This window comes from Populus alba, chromosome 8 (genome assembly GCF_005239225.2).
Source record: "Populus alba chromosome 8, ASM523922v2, whole genome shotgun sequence".
In the NCBI taxonomy this organism is placed as follows: domain Eukaryota; kingdom Viridiplantae; phylum Streptophyta; class Magnoliopsida; order Malpighiales; family Salicaceae; genus Populus; species Populus alba.
Genome location: NC_133291.1, coordinates 9869756 through 9897262, shown reverse-complemented (window position 1 = coordinate 9897262; position 27507 = coordinate 9869756). Strand labels below are relative to the sequence as shown.

Genomic DNA, 27507 nt, shown 5'->3' with positions numbered 1-27507 from the left:
GCTCCATGCTGCCGAATTCCTCATCTTCCGTACAATTTTTGTTTGTTTATTATAAGCTTATAAAAACCAGAGTCCAAATGGGGGGGAAGAAGAAGAAAATCAATCTTTGTTTGAAAACTGCCAGCAGCCCCAACGCGAAGCTGAAAATCCATTCAACAAAGCAAGGAAAGCAAGCTGTCATATCCCCATATCAGTTGTCCCTCTTTGCATATTGAAGGGCAAAGATATAGCACGCAGGGGCAAGAACTTCGCCGAAACACAGAGCTTCAGAAGGCAGGGGGGAAATACCATTGCCCCTCCAAAACTTTACTACAAACCATTTACGCAGAGCATAGAATCAATCGACCTCGACTTCAAGCAAAAATGTTAGCTAGCAAGTTCTCCAAAACACCATGAAGAACATAATTAAACGCAGCCTGATAGCTCCTGAAGCGAGGAAATACATCAAACTAATTAACATGACTAGCCACCAATGATTAAAGCAATGTTCTATGCATGCCTAGGCCTATCTACTGGAGTAGATGACGAGTGAAGACAAGATTGGTTGCCTTGGACCAAATGTTCAAATGAAGACAGGAAATCTTCCTTCACAAATACTTTCCTTCCAACATTTTAGCAGCAGATTTTATCACAACAAACTTATAGATTGATCAGTTCAGCTTCATCAAAAGTTTTTCCAACTCCAGCATAGAATCTGTCAATGCACAAGGAAAATAGTTGGATATTGTTTTTAGCCATAAGGTTATAAAACCAGATGCTATCCAGTTTCTTGAAAAAGAAATGATCGTTCCGTAAAAAAAAAAAAAAAAAAAATGTTCAGAGCTTAAACAAACAGATTGACCCGGTACAGATCTTTACTTTTATTATTATCTTTTTATTTTGGAAACCCATCAATGTATCCTAATATATTACACATTTTCTCAATTGTACCTTGTCCAAAAAAATCAGTACTTTTAGTTTATCCACATTCTCTAAAATATATCCATTTGTCAATTTTTTTCTTTAAAACATTTCTCATTTAGAACAATCGTTTGTTTCTTTTACATGCTCTTGAAAGGGCACTCAAATGAATTCATAACAACATTATCATGTGCAATATATTATAACTGATTGATTTTTTTTACAACAGTACCATCGAGAAAACATGTTTGTATAATAATAGATTCCCCAGCACACCATTGACATGAAAACCAACATATCCTTCACTAAAGTTGTAGCAAGATGGTAAAGGTCATAAGAAGATGGGAAAAACAACAGCCTTGAGGATTCGATCGGGCCTTCTAATTCTGGATGAAAAGGGAGGCAACAAACAAGGTCATTGGAGTCCCGCTAAAAGAGAAACTAGTCACTTGGATCTCCTCTAGATCATAAAGATAAAGAGAGTTTAAACATGCATTTATATTTACGATCCATGATTTCCTATTCTGCCAATGCATCAATTGAAAAATTGGGATTATTCTAACTAGTGGATGACTTCATTAAATTTGGATTTGGCATGTCATTATATTGTAATGCAGGTGGTTGAGTTGTTATAGTCAAAGAGATTGAATGTTTTAAACGGATAACCTTTTGGGAGATGGCAAAGGATATTAGGTGATTGTGGAGGATAAAAGTTGTTGATAATTCTCATTGTTAGGGAGCATGCCATACTGGGTAGGAAGATTTCGTGACATAGATTGGTTTTAAGGTAAAGGATTTGAGGGAGATGCTGTTACGCCTAGTTCATGTTGGCCCACTAACAGTTTGTAGTTTACTCATTCGATTTTGGATGCTGAAAACAAGAAATGGGCAACAGAAGATCTCTCATTGTGGTATAGGGATAGTGGAATCATGGATCAGTCTTTTGTTGCCAACAGAAAGCAATTATCAATTTTCTGTTGAATTCATGGCATAATACATGGTGTATGGCAATGAAATGTTTGTTGGCTATTTAATTGAAGTATATATCAGCCTTGTAAGCTTTGAACAGATATCAGTAGGCTGGCGCTGATGAAAAGTAGATGATTAGATGGGGAGGTGTACAAAAAATGTCAGGTGAGACTTGGATGATAGTCCCACTATCTGTGCTTCAGGATGCCTATTTGACAGGAACTCCAAAGCCTTAAAGCGATTATGCATTATGCTATCAACCTCAAACATTCTGCAGAGTCTTCTTTCGTTATCGAGATTCAGGTAGGGCCCATTTTCTCTCTTTCTCTTTGATGTATCTCTTCTATACTTCCTTTCAGCTATTTCAATGCTTTATCACCCAACTATGTAACATGCAAAACACAGGAACATATATGTAAGACATCACTTGATGCATTAAAACAAGAAACCTTACCTTCTCATTCTGCTAGCGAAGGGGAAGTGTTCCTCAAAGTATCCCACGCAGTTCAATGTCCCACAGTTTGTTGAACACTCTTTTCCGGAGAATCATGTTGATGTAGAGAATTAAGACTGTATGCAGTTAATTGACAAAAAAAGTCCATCAAGGGGATGCTAAAAGGTCAAATTCAGACAGGCAGAGTCCGGTCTACTCACCTGCAGTTCTGTGGTACCCTCCAAGACAGAGACAGTGATCGTTTCAAGATTGGTGGCAAAGATAAAAAAGTTTTCCAATCCTGAAGCATAATTCCAAGATCATGGAGCTTGCTATCCAAACCAAAACAGCAATTTGCATGCATTGTACAAACTAAATTCAAATCCTTGCTGGGTTCACAAAGTCCCCCAAAGAAAGCAGTGTCCAAGAATCTCATCTTCAATCCAAGGCTCTCAATGAAAGGATCAAATTTGATAAAATTAAGGACATCCTGATCATGGAAGCCAGGATAGGTCTCCCGTGAAGAATACCAGAACTTGTAAAATTCTATTGAGCGTTTGTTGGACTTTACATAGTTAAAGCCTCCATTGGGTCTGTTTTGCATGTCACTGGAGTTGCCTGAGAAATGATCGCATGCAATCTGGAAATCAGCATCCAGAAAAAACCGTGGAAAGGGGTCCCTGAACCACATGATATCAGCATCCTGGAGGAAACCAACCAAACACATTGAATGTGCAGTAGAATAATTAGGAAAGGATGACCAGACTAGGATGAGACATGAATATGCATTCAGAAATGAGTATCTGCATACCTAGATTAAAGAAAAAAAAAAATAGCAGCATTGTTACAGGAAATGCCATTCTATTTTGAAAATACACAAAAGTACAGTTCAACCATTTGAGCAAAATAATTAAACAAAAACCAACCTTTCGTGATTGAAGAACAAAAAAAAGTGTTGCATTTCACAATGTAACATAGAAAATGTTTGCAGCATCACACCATCCATCTTATTCCTTTCTTTTACTATTGAAAAAAAGGTTGCCAAGACACCTCGGACAGCCCAAATAACCCCTAAAACCTTAAAACTAGTTTCAGTAAACTCTCCAAGTAAGCAGTGCACAAACATTTCCTTTTTCAAAATCCAATTAACTACACGTTGACTGTACACCTATTTCAGCAGAGAACTAATTTGCTTCAACAGCAGTAAAGTAAAACAACGATCCATCTCAATTCTCAGAGAAGATGAATTTGCACAAGCAAGAAAATCCCAGCCTCGAGCAAAATAAAGAGATTAAATGATAATAATAATTACCGTGAAAACAAAGTTATACCCCATTTCAAGAAGAGAGCGCAAGAAATCAATGCGTCTCCACATCATCTCCAAATAGACATGGGTCATAAAATAAGCCTCGTCATGAAAGTCAAGTCCTCGAGTAACAAGAGCAAAGCAATGCGTATGTAATTCCATACACCGCCTGTACGCCTTTTCATCCAACGCAACAAACACCAGATGATCCAAGAGCCTGCGCGTTCCCTGACCAATTCTAAAGCTTTCAAGGAATAAATCAATAACTGTATTTGGAGCTGCCCATGCTTCATTTAATGTAGCAATTATTACTGTCTTATCTTCCATTGCAGCTTCTTGCAGAACTTTCTCCAGCTTATTATAATCATCACCACCATTAATCTACATAATCAATCACATTCAATAATCCATCAATTCAATGCAAATAAACATGTTTGTTGCCGAGCTAAAATGAGTCGTCAGTCATTTGATTTGTGCTAAAATCCGCTGAATAGTGATTTCAACATTATTATTATTATTCACTCACTGGGATTTTAGAATCGCTGCCGCCGAAGAGAGAAGGGAAGATGTTAAAGGAGTAACCGGAGGAGGAGGAGGAGGAGGAGTGGAAGCGGGGAGAATCAGAAGCGCCGTAGAGGAGCAAAATGAAGACGGAAATGGAAGCGAAGACGAGTACGGCACGGGGCACGGTGGATTCAGACAACATGGAGGCGTCGGTGGCAGGGAAGCTAGTGGTGGGATTGTTTGGAAGCTTACTAATGAAGTAACTGGATTCATCAAGTAGCACGGTTTTTAATTATATTTGAGCTCCTTGTGAGCTTAAAGATGAGGGATTTGTGGTTTGGAAATCAAAACAACGTTGGATTGGATAATGTGGGTCCGTCTATTTCTAATTACTGTGTCCCTTGCTGTCCTCCTTTCTTGTTTTAAGTGACATTCCAAATTAGGGGATTTCTCCCGGCACTAAAGTCTAAAACAGCGTGCAGCTTTCCATCTCTAGAACACTAAATAAATTTTAAAAAATAAAAAAATATAAGTTATTTTTATATATTTTCTAATAAAAAATCAATTTCAAAAACAATTTTTACTTTTTTATTTTATGATGGAAAGAACAGTAATATATATCAAAAACTCTTTATCATAAGTCATTCACAATTCAAGATGGTAATTTTATTGTTCACAAACTAAGGTGTGAGTGATGGTGTAATAATGGAAGATCCACATCTGGATAATATTTGAAGCACTCCATCCCTTTTCGCTTCTCTTATTGAATAGATAAATGACCTTAAAAGAACCATGGAGCCGCACATACACCTTTGCTAGGTGACGGTTTTGTTCAAATAAATTGTGAAATTAATGTTTTGATTTCATGCTTTTAATAAATTACTTAATATCTAAATTTATAGTTTTTAAACCTGGTTTGATGTTTAACTTGGATTCGGATTCAGGTCACGGGTTTTCACTAGATCATTTTAGGTTAATCACCGATTATTCTTTTTATTTTTTTAAATAAAATAAAATAACATCGTTTTTGTTAAAAAATAATAATTAACAAGTTACAATTAAGTAATTTTTATTTTATTTATCTTTATTTAAATTTAATTTAAATCTTTGTTTTTTTCAGTTAAATATTAAATGAATCCGTTAAATCTTAAATCAATTAACAAGTCAAGTTTTAAAACCGTAACCAAATCAATACAAGGGGGTCAAGACTACAAAACAAGAAAATAAATTAAAACAACAAGAAGCGGTACGTAATTATTAAAATGAAGCTGTGAAAATTGTACAGGATATTCCACTTTTTGAAAATAGGTAAAGACTTTTATTTATTTAATAAATAAAAATTTGAGGAGAACATTTTTTTGAGAAGCCGCGGGATTTCTCGATGTATTCCAAATTGTTAGCCCACCACCATCAATAGTCAAAAGCTTTTATTTATTTATAAAAACAAAAACAACTGATCTCTTAAACAAAAAGCCACCCAAAAAAACTTCACCGGTCCAAGATGCAGGAAGTATTAGAGTATGTTTGGGAATATAATTATAATTATTTTTTTAAATATTTTTTTTATAAAAAAATATATTAAAATAATATTTTTTTTATTTTTAAAAATTATTTTTAATATTAATACATAAAACTTAGAATCGAAGTCTAAAAGAATTCACACCTCCTATTCCCATTCCTATTCTAAGTTGTAGTATTATTTAATATGAGCGTCCTTCTATACAGGGACGGAGCTGTCAGTAGTTTATACGAGAGGTAAGAGTTAATATAACAAGTTATATTATTAAAAAATTATTTATTTAAAATAAAAAATATTATATATTTCATATTTAAATACTAAATAATAATAAAAATTCAAATGTTTTGCAGGGCCGGCCCTATTGGCCCTATTGCCCTATTGGCCTCCCCTTCTATGTCAATTTTCTAAAGGAGTTTATTGGTAAAACAATTAAAAAGTACGACGGATTTACCCGTTCATATAAACAATAAATATATCTTTTTACTTATTTAGCCAGAAGCTTCATGTTATAGGCTTATAGCTTGGTGGTTAAGACATGAAAAGACATCGAGGTAACGGTTCAAAATTGGGAGCACTTGAGGTCTTGATCTAGCGATTGAAAGAACTTGTTTCCTTTCTCTACATCCTAGATTCAAACCTCACCGTGCATGTTTGTCATCCCCGCGGTATCTTACATGCTCACTGGGTTTGCAGGATGTTCAGTGAACCATGGAATTAGTCGTGGTGCGCGCAAGCTGGCCCGGACATCCACATAAATTAAAAAAAAAAAACTAGGGGGGATGCCCATTTTAAAAGCAGAAAACAATATAAGTCTACGTGAACAGCCTACACAGCTCAACTTTTTTAACAGACAACATAAGTATTTTTAATTAATTTTTTTTATTATTAATATAAATATTTGCGTCACACAACTCCACTAATCTCACAAATTTTAAAATTAATAAAAGTCTTAAAATTAATCATATATAGTAATCGACGTCATTTTCTACCATTATGTTTCCTAAAAAATAATTAAATTTTGGTTCTTTATTAAACCGGTAAAGGATTGAATCTGATTCTTAACGTAACCACACGCAATTGAAAACATGGTGAGAGCACAAACCAAAGCCCTATCCTATACTAATTCCTCTTGCCAGTAACTCCTACAGAACCGACGAGCATGATTTCTTGTTCACAACATGGTAATTTTCTAAGAAATAAGCCTCCCAAGGTTGCTCGTAAGTACTGGTAAACATAAACACCACGCGACCATTTTGCACGTATATCTTCTATGAACTCAACAACTAAATCAAAATGAGATTAACAAAGGCTAAGAAGAATAAAGAAGGGCGAATGGAGATATCTGTGGAAAATGAGCGCTAGAATATTTAATTTCTAGAGAACAGACTTTTTTTTTCAAATATTGATTAGGCACCACAAAGAGCAATAGACAAATCTAAGTTGATGTCCCGTTTTCCAGTAGAAAAGCCAGAACAATCTGTTAAGTTAGACCTGGAGTATGATGAGAATGTCTCGCTGATCTCACTCGTCGAAGAAGCATTGCTTCTCTGCGAGGAAGGAGGAGGCAGGGAGAGTGCAAGTGACAATTCGCAAACACCAGGTTCTTCATCTTCTGCTCTTTCACTTTCAGTAACCTCGGATTTGTACACCTTTCCTGGTTTGCACATTCTATCCTCTAGCTTGGCGATCTATGTAAGGAAAAAAAACCTGTCATCTATAGTTTGCTGCATTACTGACACCAAAATGCAATGGAAAGATAGGACAACATTTATCAATGCTATTGAGTAGTAGCAGATATGAAGACCTGAGAGCATAAACAGCCATTGCAGCTGTCACCGGAATCTCTCAGTTCATACTAGTGTTACTCCATAACAAGTTGGAAAGGCATACAAATATCTACATAAATGGGGCTGGTGGTGGGCATCCCTCTCTTCTACTTATCCTGATAATTAATTGACACGAAATATCGTGGCCGTATTACAATCAAGCCAAGTCATATGTGGGCAGTCCTGCCACTGCTTGTACTGGCTCTAAGAATTTATGTTTCTTCAGTGCACTGAACGGATATTTTGAATCCCCTCCCTTTTACCCTCGAGGCGACCCCGTTTATCGAAGCGACAGAGGACCACAGTACGTTAAGATTACAGTAACACAAAGATTATACTGCATGCTTACCCCAGAACCTAGCAAAGAAAACCCTTCAAATTAAATCTCGAAAGGGAGGTTGAATACAAGTCCATTTTAAAATCCCCACAGTTTTAAAGAACAGAACAACCAAGGCAGGCAGCGGAGTTGCCGGTCAATTACCACCATCTAGGGAACTAGACAGGCCTACAAGGGTGGTTTTGATCCCAAGACATGAGCTTATTTGTTTTTGTATTTAAAAATTATTTTTTAAAAAAATTATTTTTATTTTTTAAAAAATTAATATTTTTTTTTATATTTTAATGTATTGATATCGAAAATAATTTTTTTAAAAAATATTATTTTAATATATTTCTAAATAAAAAATAACTATTACCCATGAGACCAAAGGTATCACACAGCCGGTCCATAAGGTGATAATAAAATATCGCCCTATTAGATACTGTACAAGTCCTAAGACTTTGCAGTAGCATGAGATACCACTACACACGTTTTTTACCTAAATTACGGCAATGAAAACACTGTAGGGCTATAGAGTGACGTAAGTTGACCAAAAAAGCACGGATATTCCATCCTACCACTGGTCATAAAGCCCAATGCATAACTATTTATATACATGTATATGGAAAACTAAAAAGAGGCCAACCTTGCAGAAGTCAGCAGACTTGAAAAAGATGAAACCAAAAACCAACGTTACACTCAACCCCATTAGAAAGGCTGGCAAAAGAAATAGAGAGAGAGTTTGGTTTAAATTTTCTACCTTGACGAGGTCAGATTCTTCCGCTTCACGTTTCGAAGTGTTGAAGTAATACAGGTCAAGTGATAGGGAGAAGGCTGTCGATTGAGGCTTAGAATGGGCTTGCTCCCATTTGAAACCACCTCCATTACCTTCCTCCATTATTCCCATATAATCATCATAAGAGTACGGATTCGAGGCTGTCTCACATGTTCCTTGATGACTGCATTGCAGGTTCTCCTCAGATATTGAACTCCTGGTCTCGATTCTGGCCCTGTAGAAAAGAGAATTTAAACAAAAAGGAGCTTGAAAAGAAGAAAAAGTAAAGGGCTGAAAGGAAAAGATCATGCAATATTGCTAATCTTTTGTTGTTTGTTTCTACATGAATATATCTACTTTTCTTTTTTATATTTGGTACGTCTGAAACCACAAGGTAAAGCTAAGCTGACCTTTTTGAAGAGAAAGGCCTGTACATCAAGTGAGAATCTGATTCTTCAATGGGTTTTACGTCTTCAACACACTCATCATGGTCATCAAAAGATCGTCTCTTTTGATGGGTGGAGCTACTATCTGTTCAAAGCGACCAACCCAGCAACATAAACCCAAACGCATACAAAAAGATGTCAATTCCATCAAATTTGGCTCTTTTATAATTGAAAAAAAAAAAAAGGGTAAGGGAAAACAAATGGGCCTGTAACTTATAAAAGCAGGAATTCGATGCAAGTGATGCTGTGAGTTTCATCAGAAATGCTAATATTAGAAGATTTGCAAGAGATACGAGGCTTCTTTTGTTCTCAACGCTTTTGGCATCAAACTCTAACAGTAAAGACAGGTAATAAATGAAGGGAGGCAAATACCCTTTTCCAAAATGTATGTTCACATGGGAACTTCACAATTCTTGACTTTGAGCAGTTGATAAGAACCACTAGAGGAAAGTATAATAGTGTCTGTCATCAATGCATGTACAGACCCAGACAATTATGGATGACATAGAGCTTGAAGGTTAGAAAATTGGAAGTTTTGGGATTCCTGGACCTATATGTGATAGTTGAGAGATAGAGAGCCAGAACTATTAACGTGTACCCATCAAACAAAGAGGGTGGAAACTAAAAAGCTTTGGATACCTTGTCCCCTCAGGTCACTCCTCATGCTTCTATACATCTGATCAAAACAAAGAAAGCACATGTAAGCAAACCAGTAAAACAAACGGTGCTTGAAGATACAAAAGACAAGAATTTTGAATCGAAGGAGTAGGAGAAAAACAATACACCCCAAACTAAAGTAGCATGGAGAAGAGAAAGACTAACCTGGAGATGGCTTTTCACATGTGAAATGGTGAGTCCTTTCACATCCATCAGCTGAAGAACCAGTTTAGGCGTAGCCTCTACAAAGAAGAGACGGGAAAAAGAAAAAAAAGAAACAGAAAGGAGCAAAATAAGCACATAGTCAACATAAGTGCCAAAATGGAAGAACCACAAAAAACTAAAACAGAAGAAAGCAATAATCCAACAAGAACTGTGCTCACTATCTTGGCCACCGAGCCTCTCAATGGCATGAACAAAGCAGCGATGAAGCTCAGGAGTCCATCTCAAACGAGGCACCTTTGATCTTACATATTGCCTCACAGCTCCACTCCTCCCACAACTACCCATTTCTTCAGAATCTAAATGGGTATCCCAAAAAATAAAAATAAAAAGTTCCTTTCCTCTTCTAGACAAGGTTCCACCAGCCGGGCTCTCTTTAAAATTTCTCCCTTTTCACTCCCCTTTGGCTTGTCTTCTCGAAAGGAGTTGTTTCTTTCTTTCCTTTTCTTTCAATCTTGTTGGAAGTGTCCAGGTATAAAGGAGCAATATGCACAGGTCGCAGAGGCTTAAGACAAACTTACACATATATACTCACTCATGAGCGTAGATTCTTAACAATGACGGTAGATAAAACAAGTTTTAAGAAAGAGAAAGAAGGATCACGCGAAAAGGAATAGACGAGGCTGTAAATTCCTTAAGAAGGACTGATAATACCTGACTGCTGGCTTTTTTCGGGTGTTTTGTATTGAGTTCGCCTGTATTTATTTCTTAGAAGGGTTTTTTGTTATTTTAAATTAATAATATTTTGATATTTTTTTTAAAAATATCTAAAAAAAAATTAAAAAAATTAATTTCAAATATTTTTTTTAATAAAAATACTTTAAAAATAACCACAATACAAATACATCTATTTATTTTTGTATTATAAAAATGTTTTAAAAAAATTAAAAAATTTTATTTTTTTATTTATTTTAAATTAATATTTTTTAAAATAATTTTAATATATTAATATAAAAAATAATTTTTAAAAAATAACCTCAAACATAATTCAACTGACCTGCAGCGGGGAGGGAGAGAGAGAGTGTTAAAATAAATCTGATCTGATGATCACGAGTTTCTGTCTTCTGATCTTCACCGAAAATCATTACACCTATGTAATAGCAATACTACCAATAACATATAATAGTAACCAACTCTGCACGCGCAGCACCAGCCAACTGCTTCGCTTTGACCTTTGTTCTCTCCACTAATACGTGTGTTCTTGTTGTACCTTTTCGGGCGTCTGATAAAGTAAATTTTATTTGAAAAAATATTAAAATAATATTTTTATTTTTAAAATTTATTTTTATATCAATATATTAAAATAATTTTAAAATACTAAAAAACATAATTATTTAAAAAAAAAAACATAGTTAAATTAGACACACTTTTCAAAATTATAGAGCCCTCATGGTTGGTTTGAAATTACATAGAAATTATTAGATTTTTTCGAGTAATTTAAAAATTGTAAACAGGTTGACATATTCAGAGAAATAAACCCTACAGCAATAGCTTCAATGAAAAGTTAAAGAAAAAATCGATGGACCTTAACCAAGAGCTATTCTATAAGATGAAGGATTTTTTTACAAGTATTCTCATACTAGCCTACGTATTGGTCAAAATTAAGTTTTTTTCCTGGTAAAATGCACGTCTTTTATGCTAAAATGATGTGTTCAAAATAATTTAATAAATTACTATATATAGGTTTTGAATTATAAAAATTAAAGAATGAAATATATTTAATTACCAAGAGCATGTTTGAAATTGCTTTTCTATATGCATTTTGGATTTTTAAAAAATATATTTGACATTAAAAAATTAATATATTCTTTTAAAAATTATTATGTATCACAGAGTTAAAACTCCTAAAATAAACACGTAAAATTATTCTATCAAGGCTAAAGTGTTTTTGAAAAATTTAAAAATATTTTTTTGTTTTAAATTAATATTTTTTTTTAGTGTTTTCAGATTATTTTTATGTGTTGATATAAAAAATAATTTTAAAAAAATAAAAAAAGTATTATTTTAATATTTTTAAAAAAACAATATAACTACATTCAAACTCCCAAATGGATCCAAATAAACTTGGCAGCCACTTAATGCGTCCATGTGAAAGGAAATAAATACATAAGCAATAATAAATGAGTAAAATGAAAAGAAATAAATTCTCCTTTCCTGTACAGTACAATACGCCAACGTCGTCATGATCGCAAAACGCTCGTCAGCTATTATTATTTTCTTGTTTCCAAAACAAAGCACAATCGTTTCCTCAGGCAGCCCATTCGATTGCACTGTATTCAGAGGGCACCCTCTTTCGCTTGAGTCCATTTTACCCCTCTTGTTTTTTACCATAACGAAAAGACTGATTATTTATGTGAAAAATAGGGATGATTATTTTTTATTTGGTTTAATTTTTATTAAAAGAAAATTTTGTGGGTTGAGTCAGTTTTTTAATTTTTTTCTTGCCTCCATTAAAAAAGAATCTAACTGCATCTATAATTACACTAATCATATATACACTCAATTCATTTGCATGAAGATAAAGTTGCAATTATCTAAACTTTAAACAAAGAGGTTAATAAAAATTAAACTTCCGGTATATTCTGAAAAATAAAATTATATTAGTTATAGAGATTAAAATACTCGTAAAATATGGCCCACGTTTCAAAAATAATTATTGGATATGAGATTTATTGGGCTGAAGGTTGCCTTGTAATAATTTAACTCGAACTTATTTACATAGAGCCAGCCATGATATCATAAAACTTACTACAGCTTCCTACGTGCATCTCAATCCTTGTAAATATTGAAAAAAAAAGTTTTTTTTACACAAATAAACACTTTTATAACATGTTTGAAATTGTAATAATAATAATTATTGAAAGTATTTTTTACTTAAAAATATATCAAAATAATATTATTTTATTATATTTAAAAATTAATATATTAAAATAATATAAATACGTAAATAAAATAAATTTTAATAAAAAATAATTTAAAATTTTTAAAAAACACGGCTTTCACCGCCTTCGAACGAGTTTTGAAAAAAAAAAAAACGTGATTTTAATCTTTCATGTCAACCATTTTCAATAAAGTCAACTCTATGGGCACGTAAATCAATGGTGAAAAAGCGGGAGCCACATTATTAAATATTCTATTGAATCCATACCGTCCATTTCTTGTTGTCAGGAGGGTTCCAAGAAGACAAGTCGGAAAGCGGGATTTCCGTACATGGAATTGGGGGATTAGGAATTGAGAAATTCCACATTATTAAATAATACTCGTTTTTTTCTTTTGGTAAAGGTCTTTGTAGCCCCATGAGCGCTCACCTTATCTTTTCGATTAGTTGAAGGACCCGTAGACAGGGGCGGAGCTAGAATTATTTATTAGAAGGAGTCAAAATTCATATAATAAAATATAATATTTTATTTTAATTTATTATACATGAGTTATAAAAAAAACCTGTATAATTTAGTTTTATTCAAATAATTTATTACAAAACATATAATGACTTTGTATAAAGTAAAAGGTTCAAAGCAATATCAAATTATGTCAAAGCAACGAAGTTAATTTCTTCTTCATAATATTTCATCACTTTAATGTCATATAAAGTATATAAGAAACATTAGTTAAAGCGAATCGTTATTTATGTTTGATAAACTTTGAAATAAAGCAAAAAATAATAAAGAATGATTCTCACTGATCACGCAGGTTTTTTTGTAAACTGAAGCGCATTGGAGTTGCTCAACCATAACTTTAACATTACACATTAGAGTTGGTTCATTAGGCTACAAGTTATCAATATTTTTTTAAAAAAAAAAATCAAATTCTTCTGATTTTGTTTATGGTTTAACCTAAAATCAAAACATATATCGTGAGAAAAAATTGATAATTTTGATGGCTTTGCTAAAAACAAAACATTAAAAAAAATCCAAGTATAATCAAAATAAACCAATAAAATATATCTAATTAATTAGAAGAAAAAAAAAAGCACTATAACAAGAATTCAAAAAACAATTGGTAAAACTAGCATATCTGAGAAAAAAATAAAGCAAAAATGATAGAATTATATAAAAAAAAAAAACTCATTAAATTATTAACAAACATCTCAAAAACAAACAAAAATATATTTTAAATTTAAGTTACCTTATTTTGTTTGATGAAAAATAAATTAATTAGTGATTCTGTTTGAATTTTTCCATTGAAAAATTTTACTTGTGATTTATATTTATATTTTAATTTTTGACCGGTTACAGAATTTATTGTGCAAAATAATAATTTTATATTTATAGGATTTATATTAGGGTTGCGTAAAATAATTCAAAGAAAATTAAATTAAAAAATCACATTTAATTATTGTAAGAAAACTCACCTTTTTAAAATAAAAAACCTCCTCCACACTTAATTACCCCAAAACACACACACGTATGTATATATATATATCTCTTTTTAGGGGGGGCCCGGGCCCCTGCCTGCCCCCCTTCCTTCCGCCACTGCCTAGAGCCGGTGCCGACTATAAAAATTATTTTATTTTATTTTTTATTATTTAATATGCAGTCTATATTGTTTTTTTAAAAGTACTTTCTAAAAAAAAAATATTGTTTAAAAAAAATATCTGACATCAACAAATAAAAATCATTAAAAAAACTAAAGACAAACAAATTTTTTTTTTAAATGAAACATACTTTTAAAATCAGAACTCAAAATTATTCTTCTCTATTTCACAATTTTTTATATTTTTGGTTCAGTTAAAAAATTAATGATCGACTTGGCTGAAGAACGGGTAATGGATTGGGGATTGATTCCTGGTTAATTCAATCAACTTAATCTTTAAACTCTTGTAAAAAATCCAAAACAACCTTGTCTTGGAAAAATTAGGTTTCTCCATTGATCTTACACAAGTCAAGCCTCAAGTCAACAAATCAATATATTGACCCGTACAAATGGCTAGACTTCCGTGTGAAATACTTTAGTAATATATCAAAAAATGCATCCTGTAATTTTCTTGAGATCTCACATGTACTATGACATTACATCACTCCCAAAGCTATGAACCAGTCGTGAAAGGCGGGTTAAATTGTTAGAGGATCAAATTAAGAATATCATGAAGTTTTTAGATATATCGAGAAATATTTTAATGATCTCAGGGGTTGATTTTTGAGGGTGTGATCATAAACTTTATTTTAATCCTAGAATGCATCTAATTTGGTTCTTAAAATAACATTTTCAGTTTCAAAAATATTAACTTAAATATTTTAAATCATGCATGAGAAGGGAGGGGAAGATGCTTTCTCTTAGAGGCAGAATTTGACCTGTCAACGTTCGCTCTCCTATATCTTGTTCATCACCTTTCTTTCCTTTTTTCCTAAAATATTGCCAAAAGGATTGGCAAAGAAACTGACTTCTTTTCAAAGATGGTTTCTTCGGAGTGGAGAACTGGAAACAAAAAAGGCTTGTGATGTTGCTTAGAGCTTTGATTGCTCATCCCGAGAGAAGAACTGGGTGGACTCTGCGTTAACAAGTTCTTCTTTCTCAGGTTCGTATATTACTGGTGCTAGAAACGGGTGAATGGCATGCCTCTGCATGGACATGGAAGCTTAAGTGGACAGTACAGTTGTAGGTCTGGGAACTGGTTCAAGAAACCGATGATGTATGGATTTGGATTCATGATGCAACTGGAAACTCCTCCGTCAAGTAATGGTGCTTTGTCTTGGACTTGGTTTTGCTGGTTAGTAGATTAATTTGTTCGGAAATTAATCTTTGGTTTTGCCAAAGGTGGAAGCATTCGTTTGGTTAGCAGCTTCAGGAAAACTACAAACTAGAGATTATTTTCGCTCTCGCTCTGGGTTAGTTGATCAACAAGTAAACATGCGTTCCTTTTGTAGCATCTGCCAAGAGATCGTACCGCATATCCTCCTCCTACACTGCCATGGGGCTTGGCTACTGTGGTCTCCAATTATCAGCTGCTGTGGTTTTTCTATGGCCATTCCCTTGCTCAGTGGATGGATTGTTTCAGAAATGGAACTGCTTTACGTATAGAGAAAGGCAGGAAAAGTTGTGATTCTTACTCCTCTTCACGATTTTATGGTCCATTTGACTGAGCATCTTGTTTGTTCACGTTTTTAGAGTTTATTTGAGAGTATAGTTGATATTATTTTTTAATTTTTTAAAAAATTATTTTTAAAATTAACAAATTAAAAAAATGATTTAAAATACATCAAAAACATATTAATTAAAGTAAAAAAAAAATTTAAATTTTTTTATAAACGCTTTTAAAAAACACTCCCAAAATGCCCTTTTAATCTTATACGAGAGCTCTGAAGGAATTGAGAGGGAGTCTTGCCTTGTTAGAATAACACATTGTTCGTTTTGTGGCCATGACATGTTTTTTTTTTTTAATTTTAAAGCTTTTTTAAATCATTTTAAGATCATATATCATGAATAAATTTTAAAATTAAATAAAAAATATTATTTTTAAAAACAATTATTATCACAATATTAAAATATTATTAATTTTTTATTTAATACTATTGTAATTATTTATAAAATATTTTTTGTTTAAAAAAATTAAAATAAAAATTTATTTTAAAAAAATATTTTTATAGTATCACATCAAAATAATTTAAAAAATAAAAAACAATATTCTTTCAAAACATAAAAATAAAAAGTTATAACTAACGAGGATTTGAGACGTGCTGACCGCAGGCAGATGGCTGTTTTTAAAAAACAAAAATTATTGTTAAAATTTATTTTAAAAAAATTAATACTTTTTAATTATTTTAAATCACTACTATTAAACAATTTAAAAAATAATTTCAACGCGATCTCAATCAAGGACCAGTACTAGGCTAGCAGCTACTACAAGTAACAGTGGTGAAAAAAAAAAAAACTTTCTCTCTCTCTCTCTGATTAAAAGAATATCCAAATATTTTCTGTCTGACAAGTCAAAGGGAATTATCATTACTATCTTTGGGATACGCGCACTTAAAACGTTGTCCCACTCTCATTTGTTATTTCTTTCGTTTTCAGCCTGCACCTACTTTCGAATGCCACCCTTACCCTCCCCATGACGCGCGGCATGTCACGCTCTCGCTCACTGTTCTCGAACCAGAAGCGTTTCCTGACTCTGCTTTTGGAGCTACGGTGTCAACTGTGGTGCGTCTTTTTTTTTAATTAATATTAATATAAATATCTGTGTCATTTTATTTGTCCCGCAATTAATTTTATAAATTTTAAATTAATAATAATATAAATTTTAATTATCTTGAGATTTATAAAACTTGAATTAATAATTTTTATTAAATAAATCCATTAAACTTCACCCCTTATACAATTATTTTTTATATGAATAGGTACATGCCATTTATTGGATTTAATTACGATATAGGATTTAATTACGATATCCAAAAATAGTAAAATACGTCTTGGCTTTAAGTTGGTTGATGAATGGTACATGTTTTCGTCGCTCTTCCTTCCAATCGTGTGCTTTTAACATTAAAAAAAATCCCTAAATGAACATTTTCCTAATCCAAATCCATTTATAAAATTAAAAAAATGAAGTTAATTAAAGCAGCGAGGACAAAAAATCATAAATGATGATTTATTGGAGCACCAAAGTTGGCCCTTGTTGCAAAAAAAATAAAAAAGAAAAAAGGTAGAGAAAAGAGCATGGGTAAGAAAGGAAAATAAAATGTTGGACCAAGGAGCACGCGGAAGGGCAGAGACTGCAGAGGGTCTGTGCAGACATGGGAGACCCTATGAAGTTTGTTTTCGCTCCCACTGGTCCATTATGATGATGATGATGGGATCAGATGGCAGGGAAAGGGAATTATGGAAATTCCTGCACAGATTGAATGATTCAAAAGATATACATCAGAACGTACAAAGTCTGGGTGTTTTTGGTAACTTTTTATCACAATTAACAGATATTTTTAGTAAAATAATATAGGTGAAAAAATATTTAGGTATCTAGTAAATAGCATATAGTATTAGTAATTGGTATACGAGACATTGCATGTGTCAATTACTAGTCGTGTGCTTTAAATACGACCTGTGACTGGATAATCTTTCCTACCATTAACTATTTATAAATAACAAAAACAACAGTAATTCATCCCATTTAAATAGCTAGTTTTCTAGCATTAAAACAAAATTCACATAATCAATACATAATATATTCAATCATAAGTAATAAATTTAAACCAACAAATTAATATAATATGATATTTTATTAAAATTAAACTAATTATACATCTATTCATAATTTTTATAACATATAATAATTATCTTGACTCGTAATAGGACCTGAAGCACTTTGTATACGAGTCTGTTACATCACCCCAACTCGATGATAGATCTGTAATACCCATGTAGGTGTGAGGAGGACCTGTATTAGTTAGTGGATGGACTTGGATCACTCGTTGACAGGTCTAAGACACGTTCATGGACAAGTCTAAGACACGTTCGTGGACGGGGGGCTGTGATGTTCCTGGACGGATCAACATCCCAACATCCACCAAGCAATTTCATCTCCCACTGATGTTATTTTAAGATGCTCAACCTCTCTAACCTTTTAAAGTCCATCAAAACATAAATTAAGTATAGTGTTGGTCACAATAAGTCTCATTTCATTGATATCTTCATAGATAGTTGTTGTTACTTTTCATTATTCAACATAAATAAACACCACTCGAAAACATAGTTTTATTAATTCACAATCAACAATAAACTAAAATAAATTGATTATTTAACCCAAAATATAATTATAAATCAATTAACAGCTTAAATAAATAAAAACATATAATTAATCTAATTCATTATTCAAAATCTTAAACATTAAATAAAAATCAAATTAATTAAACATAAAATTTATATTAAATTAATTAAGGTAAAATTCAATAAACCTCAAAATCTTAACACCTTCGCGTTTCTTAAATAAAATGGCCGTTTGTTATCAAATGGCTGAAATTAAAAGCACAAAATGCGGCAGGACACACTTTTAAACATAAATTATATTGAAACTGTTCACTGGTGAACAGTGCAATTCACAATTAATGTATTAATTTTACAGTAAAAAAAATTTTAGAAAAATATTTTTCCAAAAAACTTAGTATAAAGTAAATAAACCTCTAATTTAATGATTTTATTTACACGCTCAAAAAATTATGAAAAAGAGTCGATGAATTTTGACGCAATGGTTAAAGAGAGAGGGAGATGGGTGCTACCGTAAACACACTCTTAGTGTTGCTATTAGTGTTTTTAGCGGTGGGAAGAGAGAGAGGGGGGAAGGTTCTGGATGGTAAAAAGAGGGGAGAGGCCGTGGCTATTGGGAGAAGGAAAGAAGAAAAAAAAGGAGAAAAAAAGAAAAAGAAGTATTAAGGTTAAAATTCAAATGAAATCATAAATGTTATCTATAACACGATGAGTATGAGCTATGTTCTCTATGCCTAAAAAAATATATTATTTTTGAATTGTGTCCCTTTATTTATTTAAAAAAAAAACGTAAAAAAAAAACTCTAGAAAGAGTTCACATTTCACGTAAATACAAAACCCGTATTTATTTAGCTATCTGAAATCTGATTTTTTTTACACCAAAAACGCTTTGCCACACAAAATTCGTTTTTATTTAATTTAAGGTGAAGAAAAAAAAGATAACAGGTCATGAGAACGAGGCCTACCTTCGAGGCCGCCGGGTACTTTTTGGCGTTTGCGGCAGAGAAATTTTTACTGGCTAGCTTTTCCTCGAAGAATGCAACAAAAATTTCTGAGGGGATAAAAGGATATTGCGAAATCTGCTTTGATCCCGATGAATTTTGATTTTGGCTGTCTCTCCCTATTTTTCTTTTCTCTCGTCAAATCGCCCAGCTAAAATTAAAGTGCATGCGGGACGCAGACCGTGTTTCGGGTATTTCTGTTGTATTCCTTCCTTCCTAATTCAGCTAGCTAGCTGTATACGTATCTTGAGTACACACTAATTAACATTATTTGAAAAACAAAACTAAAAGAAAATGGGATTTTACTGTTCTTGTCTTCACATTACAATATTTATTCTAACAATGTGTTTTTTTTCCCCATATATATATATATATTATTTTTAATTTTTATTATTTCACATTAAATTTATTAGAAATTGAGATTCATAAATTTTTTAATTTAATATTTACGAGATTATCCTGAATCATAAATTGACTAGAGATTTTTTTATTTTTATTTTTTTAAAATTTTATCATTTAATATTAAAGTTGATTAAAAATTAAATTTTGTGTTTTTGTTTTAGTTTGCTTTCCATGAAAGTATCATTGTTTTTTGACTCGAGTCATAGGTTTGGTGGGTTAATCATGAATGATTTAAGTTGTTTTTTATGTTATTTTTTTATATCTTTTTTTCAGCTTCATTTTTCAACTCTAAGTTGATTAAAAATTGAACTCCATAGATCATGAGTGGTGCAACTCAATTGGTCAGGTCCTAAGTTTGCTTTTTATAGATCACCAATTCAAGTCCCACAAACCTCAGAACCACTGGAGACTTACATGGTCGTTAACTTCAAGGCCTGTGAGATTAGTCTATGTGCGCGCAAGCTGACCTTAACACTTATGTTAATTTAAAAAAAATAATTAAATTTCATAATTTATTTCAATTTGTATTTTATTGAGTTATTTTAGTTTTGCAACCCAGATCTTGGGTTTCACTAGTTAACCAAAGCTGATTTAGGTTATTTTTTGGGCTATTTTTAATTAATCTTTTTAATTTTATACTTTAACATTAAATTTTTTAAAAATTTAGCTTTATAATGACCTGTCATCGATCCAATATGTTTTTATTTTGATATTTATTAAAAAATATCATTTTAAATATTTATTTTGAATCAAAGTATATTTTTACATGTCATTTAGGTTGCCATTGTACCTGTCAAGATGATCAAATCTCATCGAATTAATTCCCTTACAATTTAATTTAATTTTTATTAGAAAAAAATTGTAATGCCTAGATATATTTTTATGTTAAAAAAATGATCTGCCCACAGCACATAAGCCAAATAATCTATTCATTACAATTTCAAAAGAATTAAAAGAGTTAGAGCAATTAAAAAAATAATTCTTAAATTAACACAGCTAAAGCACACATGCAAGTTGCATCTATGTGAGACAATACGTGCAGGTACTACGAACTACACGCGTTTCATTTTTTTTTTTCCCTATATACATGTTTAATGAAGTTCAAATGCCTATAAAAAACAAAAAAAATAATTCAATTGCTAAAAGAAAAAATAAGATGACAAAAAAGAGAACAAAACATGAGAGATATATTAGAGCTTTGATGGTGACACTCCTAACAAGAGAAAGATTTTGACATGATGAATCCACATATATCATAAAAAGCCAGTTTTAGAGTTGGTGTTGAGATGCTAGTAGGTGAGTACGTGGCTGACTTTAGACAATGCGTCTAGCTCACCAGCAGCTTCAAATGTGCTGTCTATAAATTCATCCCATCAAAATCTTTTTTATTGTTTTAGAAATGTGTATTGCGTAAATAGTGCATGAACGTCTAGGTATATATATATATTTTTTTTGGATTTGAGGAAACCCACTCTCTGGAAAGCGTATTTTATAAGCCCAGATAAGTAAGTAAAACCCCAGCTGTCCCAGGCTCTTACAAGAAGTGCACGCCCTGACTCGAACTCAAGATCTGCTGTACAGATCTCAAGTCCTTTGACACCACGCTACACCCCACAAGTAGTATCCACATGTATTGACTCGTACAAATGTGACATGCGTGAGTGTTTTGACCGAGTTAATTTAAGAATTTTTTTTTTTCAACTTTGATAGTTTGAAAAATATTATTTCTAGCTATGCCAGTCAGGGAAAAAACTCTAATTAAAATATAACGAAAATCACATGTGTTTCTGATGAAGACGGATGATACTTGTAGGCAAGCCCTTCCAACAATTCACTTCCAGGTTATTTGGAATGCATTAAAACAATTAAAAAGTTCGATGAGCTTAATTATAAATAAAAAAGCTCTATCCACTACAAAATTTAACCGCTAACATCCGTCAAAGCGTAGCCTTTGCCATAGCAGATCAGCATTCTGGCGAAGTCAGATCAGCATCCGTCCACACTGACATCCTCTTCAGATGAACCTTCTCTGACCAAACGTGAGCCCTTGCCATGGCAGAGACCCAAGGCGTGGAGTGGGCTCCCTCATCAGCCAGCATCAAGTTAAAATCAGGAAACCTCGGCTTCTCTTTTAGCATCACTGATCGGATTCGAGTAAACCGTAGCTTGTTCTGTTTTGAAGACACTGCGCAGCAGTTGTTGACAAACAAATCAGACCGGTCTCAGCCTCGACCTGGGACCATGACCTATTAGTTACCAACGACAAAAAAAATTTCACATATAATTTAATTATTTTATTTTATCAAATATTATTCATGAGATTGGTTTTTCTTTTGTGTAATTTGTTATAACAAATACGAGCCATCCACGTATGTCTAATCTGACCATTTATTTCTTCGTTACTGACAAGGTGGGATGCAGGGTCAAATGTGATCAAGAATTGTGAGTACAAGGACTGTTATGACCAAGTCAAAACCGAAGGGGTCAATATGATAAAAAAAAAAAAAAACCCGATCCACTGAAGAATGAAGCTAATATATATACCGACTTGTTATTTTCTTTTCCTTTCTTCCATTTCTAGGGCCATCGATACTCTTCTTGATACATCATTTTCCCAATAAACTTGTAAATTATGGAAATTCCACTAGATATTGTAATATTTAATGTCAAAGGATACACACCACACAAGCTTCTAGCAAATTTACTTTCGAAAATTACAATTTCTTTGTAAGTTTTATGAAAAAGGTAGTTGGGCTGTTGGTGAAAACCGCGTATATATGTCGTTGTTCTTGCTCCAACCGATTTTTTCAAGAAAAATAGTATGGGTTGGAATTTGACCATTCCAGTGGTTTATTTTGCTTTGATATACATATATATAAACAAGAAAGCTCGAGCCACGTCAAGGATCGGCTTCAAGCTTAGGTAAAAATAGAGAGGACTTGACTCGAGTCTGACCCGTTCGAACCTATGAACTAATCCAGCAGGGAGTCTCGGTGACCAAAAATGGACTGCAGCCTATGGAGGAACCTAGTTTCATGGAAATCCAGCATTCAAAAATTGTTGCTGAGGCTAAGTACAAGCCTACAAGGTGATCGTACGTAAATGCTACCGCAGAGCTTTCATGGTTTCGGTCTCTTTTCTATGAATTGGGCACAATTTAGGTGATACTTGTATGATTATAAATACGGTGTTTAATGAATGTGCTAAACACATGGAGACAGTCCACTGTTTTGTTTGAGAAAAGGTTGCAGCGAGGAGTTACCTGTTGAGTTTATCGGTTCAGAAGTTCATGGATATTCTAACCAAGCCCTTGTCTGCTAATTGATTTGACTACTTGAAACCCAAGCTGAGCGTCGTTGCTCATACCTCAATCAATTTTTTCAATTTATTTGCTTAGAAAGATCATTGATTTTTTTTTTTTAAAAGAATGAAAGTCTCAATTTTAGGATGGGATTATTGTTTGAAGGTGTTAAATGCAAGGAATACAAGTTCTTTAAATGATGATTTTGAAAGAAAGAAAAAACTAGACTAATATCTCATATCTAACTTAACTAGATTAAAAAACTGTTTATTATTATGGTAATTTTTATTTAATATTTATTTTATTTTAAATTAATTATTTTTAAATTATTTTAATGTGGTGTGATGTTAAAAATAAAATTTAAAAAGTAATAAAATGATTTAAAAAATAACCTATAATTAAATAGTCTCTTAGTCTATCTTGTCATTTCTCAGGCGAGTTACACTTTTTGGACCAAGTTAGACATAATGTTGTCCTATTAATTGAGAGTTTTTCCCTGTCTTTCCATTTCTTTCTTCTGACAATAATTTCTTTATCCTACGTACCCACATGGCCTGCTTTGCATAATTGAGCTGCTACCCACGTCAAGCTTAACTAATCATGTTTTGAGTTTATTTTCTAGATAATACTGGTTTGAGTTTTATAAATCTTAGAACCACTACAAGCAAGGATGTAGTCATGAATTTTTTTTTTTCCTGGGTTATTAAATAAATATATAAATATTTTTTAAGATGGATTATTAACTTCATGTACATGAATTTTTGAAATTAATAGTAAATTTTTAATTCAAATACACTATCCAAAATATTAAAAAATAAATTTGAAAATACATAAAATTAAAGCGAAAATAAAAATAAACTCACTATTAAAGTTACATCCTTTGATATTTTGTGTAATATAATTCATCTATAATCGAATCTGAATCGATACTGTAACAATCCTTTAACCGGGATAAAATAACAATTTCATGTCAACTGGAAAACAAGGTAATTGTAATGCTAGCTTAACACATCTAGGCCGCTTGGCTGATGATCAAACCATCACTCTTCTAATTCAAAAACCCTGTAAGAAAAGTACTGGCACCCCATCAATCTTCTTTTGTTTGTGAGGAGCTAGCTAGAGATCATACCAGATCTTGATGGTTGGAGATCATATATATCCTACAATAGCCAAGGAACTAGCGAAGTGCTTGGCTCTTTTTTGTGGCATTCTCTACTCTCGTTTACACACACACACACACACATATACATATATGGTTGGAGACGACTCCCTGAGAAAATTAAAATAAAATATCATTAATTGACAGAACAAAAAAAGGGTGCCTTCTCGTCTCAAATTGGCCCCGAGAATATGTGATGATGGAGGCAGCAGGACCCGCCATTGCTGTCCACTGCTTGACTTTTGAGTCTTGATAATTGAAGATTGGAATAGGGTTGTTGAGGAGTAGAAGGTCTATTTTCGTTTTCTCCTTTTTACCTCATTGGCTGGCTCTAGCCTCTGGTCATGCACGTAAACCAGCCATATGGAATGATGCATTGCCTGAGTGCCTGGCAAAGAATATGGCAACATTCCTTGGCATATACGTTCTGGAATTACTCTTTTTCGTCTACCACACTTTTGATCCAATTCTTCTAGAGCATCACAAACCAGAAGAAAAAAAAAATCAATGTGTTAGGTATTTTCGATCCCATTCTCACCAATGTTAATTGCATTTGTTTTTTATTTCTTTCTTTTTTTGAGAAGTAGAATATTGCATTAGAATAAGACGCAAAGATCCAGCGGGGAAGACATAGAAAAGTCTGCTTACAGCTCCAGTTTAGCAGATTTATCAAATGAAATGACCAACAAAAACAAAAAACCAAAATAACAAAATAGCAGCCAAAAGATTTGTTTATTATTCTCTTTCTTTCAAGTTTCTACTTAATTCATCATTGCCATAAGAAGTCTTGTTTATAGGTGTCGTGTCCCTTATTATAGGCCATATTTTGATGATTTTTATTTACAATGGGTCATTCTTTTGTTTTTTCCCCCAGTAGACTTTTTTGATATCTCATACATTAGTAGAATTTAGGAATCATCATGCACCCACTATTGCACAATTAATTTCAATCCATAAAATAAAATAAAAAAAGGAAACTTTGACTACCATTAAAAAAAACACATCTTGTGGAAAAAAATGGTTGTGTTCCTGTGATTCTCCATAACCAGTACGACTATATTTCACTTTTTAGTAATTTTGACAATTAGAAGATCAGGAAAATCGAGATATATAAAGTTTTTTTTTTTGTTTTTAAAGTATTTTTTTATTTGAAAATATATCAAAACAATATTTTTATTTATTTTTGATATTAACACATGAAAATAATCAAAACCCACTAAAAAATATTAATTAATAACTAAAAAAATAAAATTTTATAAAAACACAATTGAACCACACAATAACGAACCGTTAATATTAATGTTATAATCATGTTCGTTAATTTCCACGTGTGTCTAAAGACGGATTCGGAGAGGAGAAAAAAGAAGAAGATGGTACTACCCATTTTTTCAAACTTTGAATCCGAGAAAGTAGTTTAGTCATTGCTGTAACTTTTAATATAGTATATCAAGATCACCAACTCATGCTACTAATTTTAAATTGAGCAAGAGCATTAGGGTACTGCAGATCACGTTTACCTCTTAAGCAAGAGTATTAATTAGGGTGCGAATCGTCTCTACGTGTTCTTGGGTTACCATATTAAACAGCAATTAATTATGTTTCAAAAAGTTCGAATAACAGGGACAGGTTCTTCATTCCATGCAGTTTGTCGAATACATCTGGAAATTAAGGTCCTGAATCGCGGGATTGGGATACGTTTCACACCTTCACAACTTGAAGGTCAACGACAATGGTGGGAGTACAAAAGCTCAAACAACCATTTTTTTGAGTTATATAATAAATTTGTGATATTGTTCTCGTCTTCATCATCACCACTGCTATAATAATCAATCATTATCGATGTTGCTATTGTCTGAACCTTCGCACCATCTTTTTACCGGTGCCATCAGTACCGTTAACACCATCGACTGCACAGCCATGGTAACCTTACGATTACCGCTACAATTTCCATGGCCATCCTCTCAAGTCTCAACATATATTTTTCTTTATATACTAGGAAATAATTGACAGCTAGTTTTCATTAACTCAATCAAATAATAGAATCGATAATCTTGCTGGAAAATATTTTATTCAGTGCTAAAGATGGGACTATGAATTCTCCTTAGGTTAACAGGATTTCTTTATATAACTTGCCACAATTATATAATTGATCAAGAGTAATCCCAAGAAGTTTTATTCCTTAAAAAGACTCTAATTAAAAGATGCATCATCTTGATGCTGGTAATTGTTGCTAAATCAATGACATATTGTTTTGTTATTACAAAACATTTAGGCTTAATAAATTCTTCTTAATTATTGTCTTAATAATCAAGGTATTTTTGGACAGATTTTCGGATTTAGGCTGTTGGTTGGGTCTTAAGTAGACCATTACATGAAAAATCGTTCTTATTTCCAAGTGCGCCACTACAACTATCAGTGCATGATTTTCTTTTCCCTTTCTGTTTCTCAAGACCATAAGTATTTTAGGATCAGCTTTCATCTGTAGAAATTAAATCGCTTTCTTGATCGGTCAAATGCATGCCATTTATGAAACCATAGTACTAGTTTTGCTACTCTTTCTGTAAATCATGTCAGAAACTCTTCTCTGCCATGTAAATCAAGCAAGACTGCCCTCGCAGGTCCAACGGGCCTTCTCCATCGTTCAAACCGTGAAACTGTAGCTGCTCGCGGGCCTGGTCAGTGGTTACATGAAAGAAGAGGATGGTGGCGCTTGTATTTTCGTTGTTGCAAGTTGCAAGCTCAACTCTCCTGAGATCAAACAATTCATTAAAATCTCAGCTGGGTTTCGTAGTTTTCTACTAGAATAATGAATGGATGGGTCCATATCACAGAATAAAATCGAACACCTTGGAAGAATCAACTTCTCGTCAAAAGAAAACTCTCTTCAAGAAGTTTGATAGTGGATTTCAAATTAGATTAGGCTTGATTTAATTGAGAAACAAGCAATAGCTATTAGCAAACCGGCTCATGTGAAACTTCACCTCTCAATTCCCATCCTGTCTCCAGTTCTCTCAAGCGATTTGGTGGCCATACGAACAAAGCAGCACCGAGCAAACAATTGCATACAGCTTAATCAT

At 32.7% G+C, this 27507-nt stretch overlaps 2 protein-coding genes across 5 annotated transcripts; both read right to left on the bottom strand.

Moving 5' to 3' along the window:
• Positions 1-265: 265 nt before the first annotated feature.
• On the bottom strand, positions 266-4439 carry LOC118054823 (uncharacterized protein At4g15970). Of its 4 annotated transcripts, none has more exons than XR_004688561.2 (5): positions 4135-4439; positions 3615-3989; positions 2524-3005; positions 2324-2439; positions 266-694 (listed from the first exon to the last, which is right to left on the bottom strand). XR_004688561.2 is itself a non-coding variant. In XM_035066576.2 (4 exons), exons 1-4 carry the CDS (start codon positions 4312-4314, stop codon positions 2376-2378), a joined length of 1101 nt encoding a protein of 366 aa, XP_034922467.1. In that variant the 5' UTR covers positions 4315-4439; the 3' UTR covers positions 1988-2375. The 4 variants fall into 4 exon arrangements, 1 of the variants encoding a protein (XP_034922467.1); XR_004688563.2 differs by lacking the exon at positions 266-694 and adding an exon at positions 1072-1286; XR_004688562.2 differs by lacking the exon at positions 266-694 and adding an exon at positions 1988-2252.
• A 2533-nt stretch (positions 4440-6972) lies between these two features.
• On the bottom strand, positions 6973-10529 carry LOC118054822 (myb family transcription factor MOF1). Its single transcript, XM_035066560.2, has 6 exons — positions 10038-10529; positions 9820-9896; positions 9637-9673; positions 8962-9082; positions 8537-8786; positions 6973-7319 (listed from the first exon to the last, which is right to left on the bottom strand). Exons 1-6 carry the CDS (start codon positions 10162-10164, stop codon positions 7038-7040), a joined length of 894 nt encoding a protein of 297 aa, XP_034922451.1. The 5' UTR covers positions 10165-10529; the 3' UTR covers positions 6973-7037.
• Between the last annotated feature and the right edge of the window lie 16978 nt (positions 10530-27507).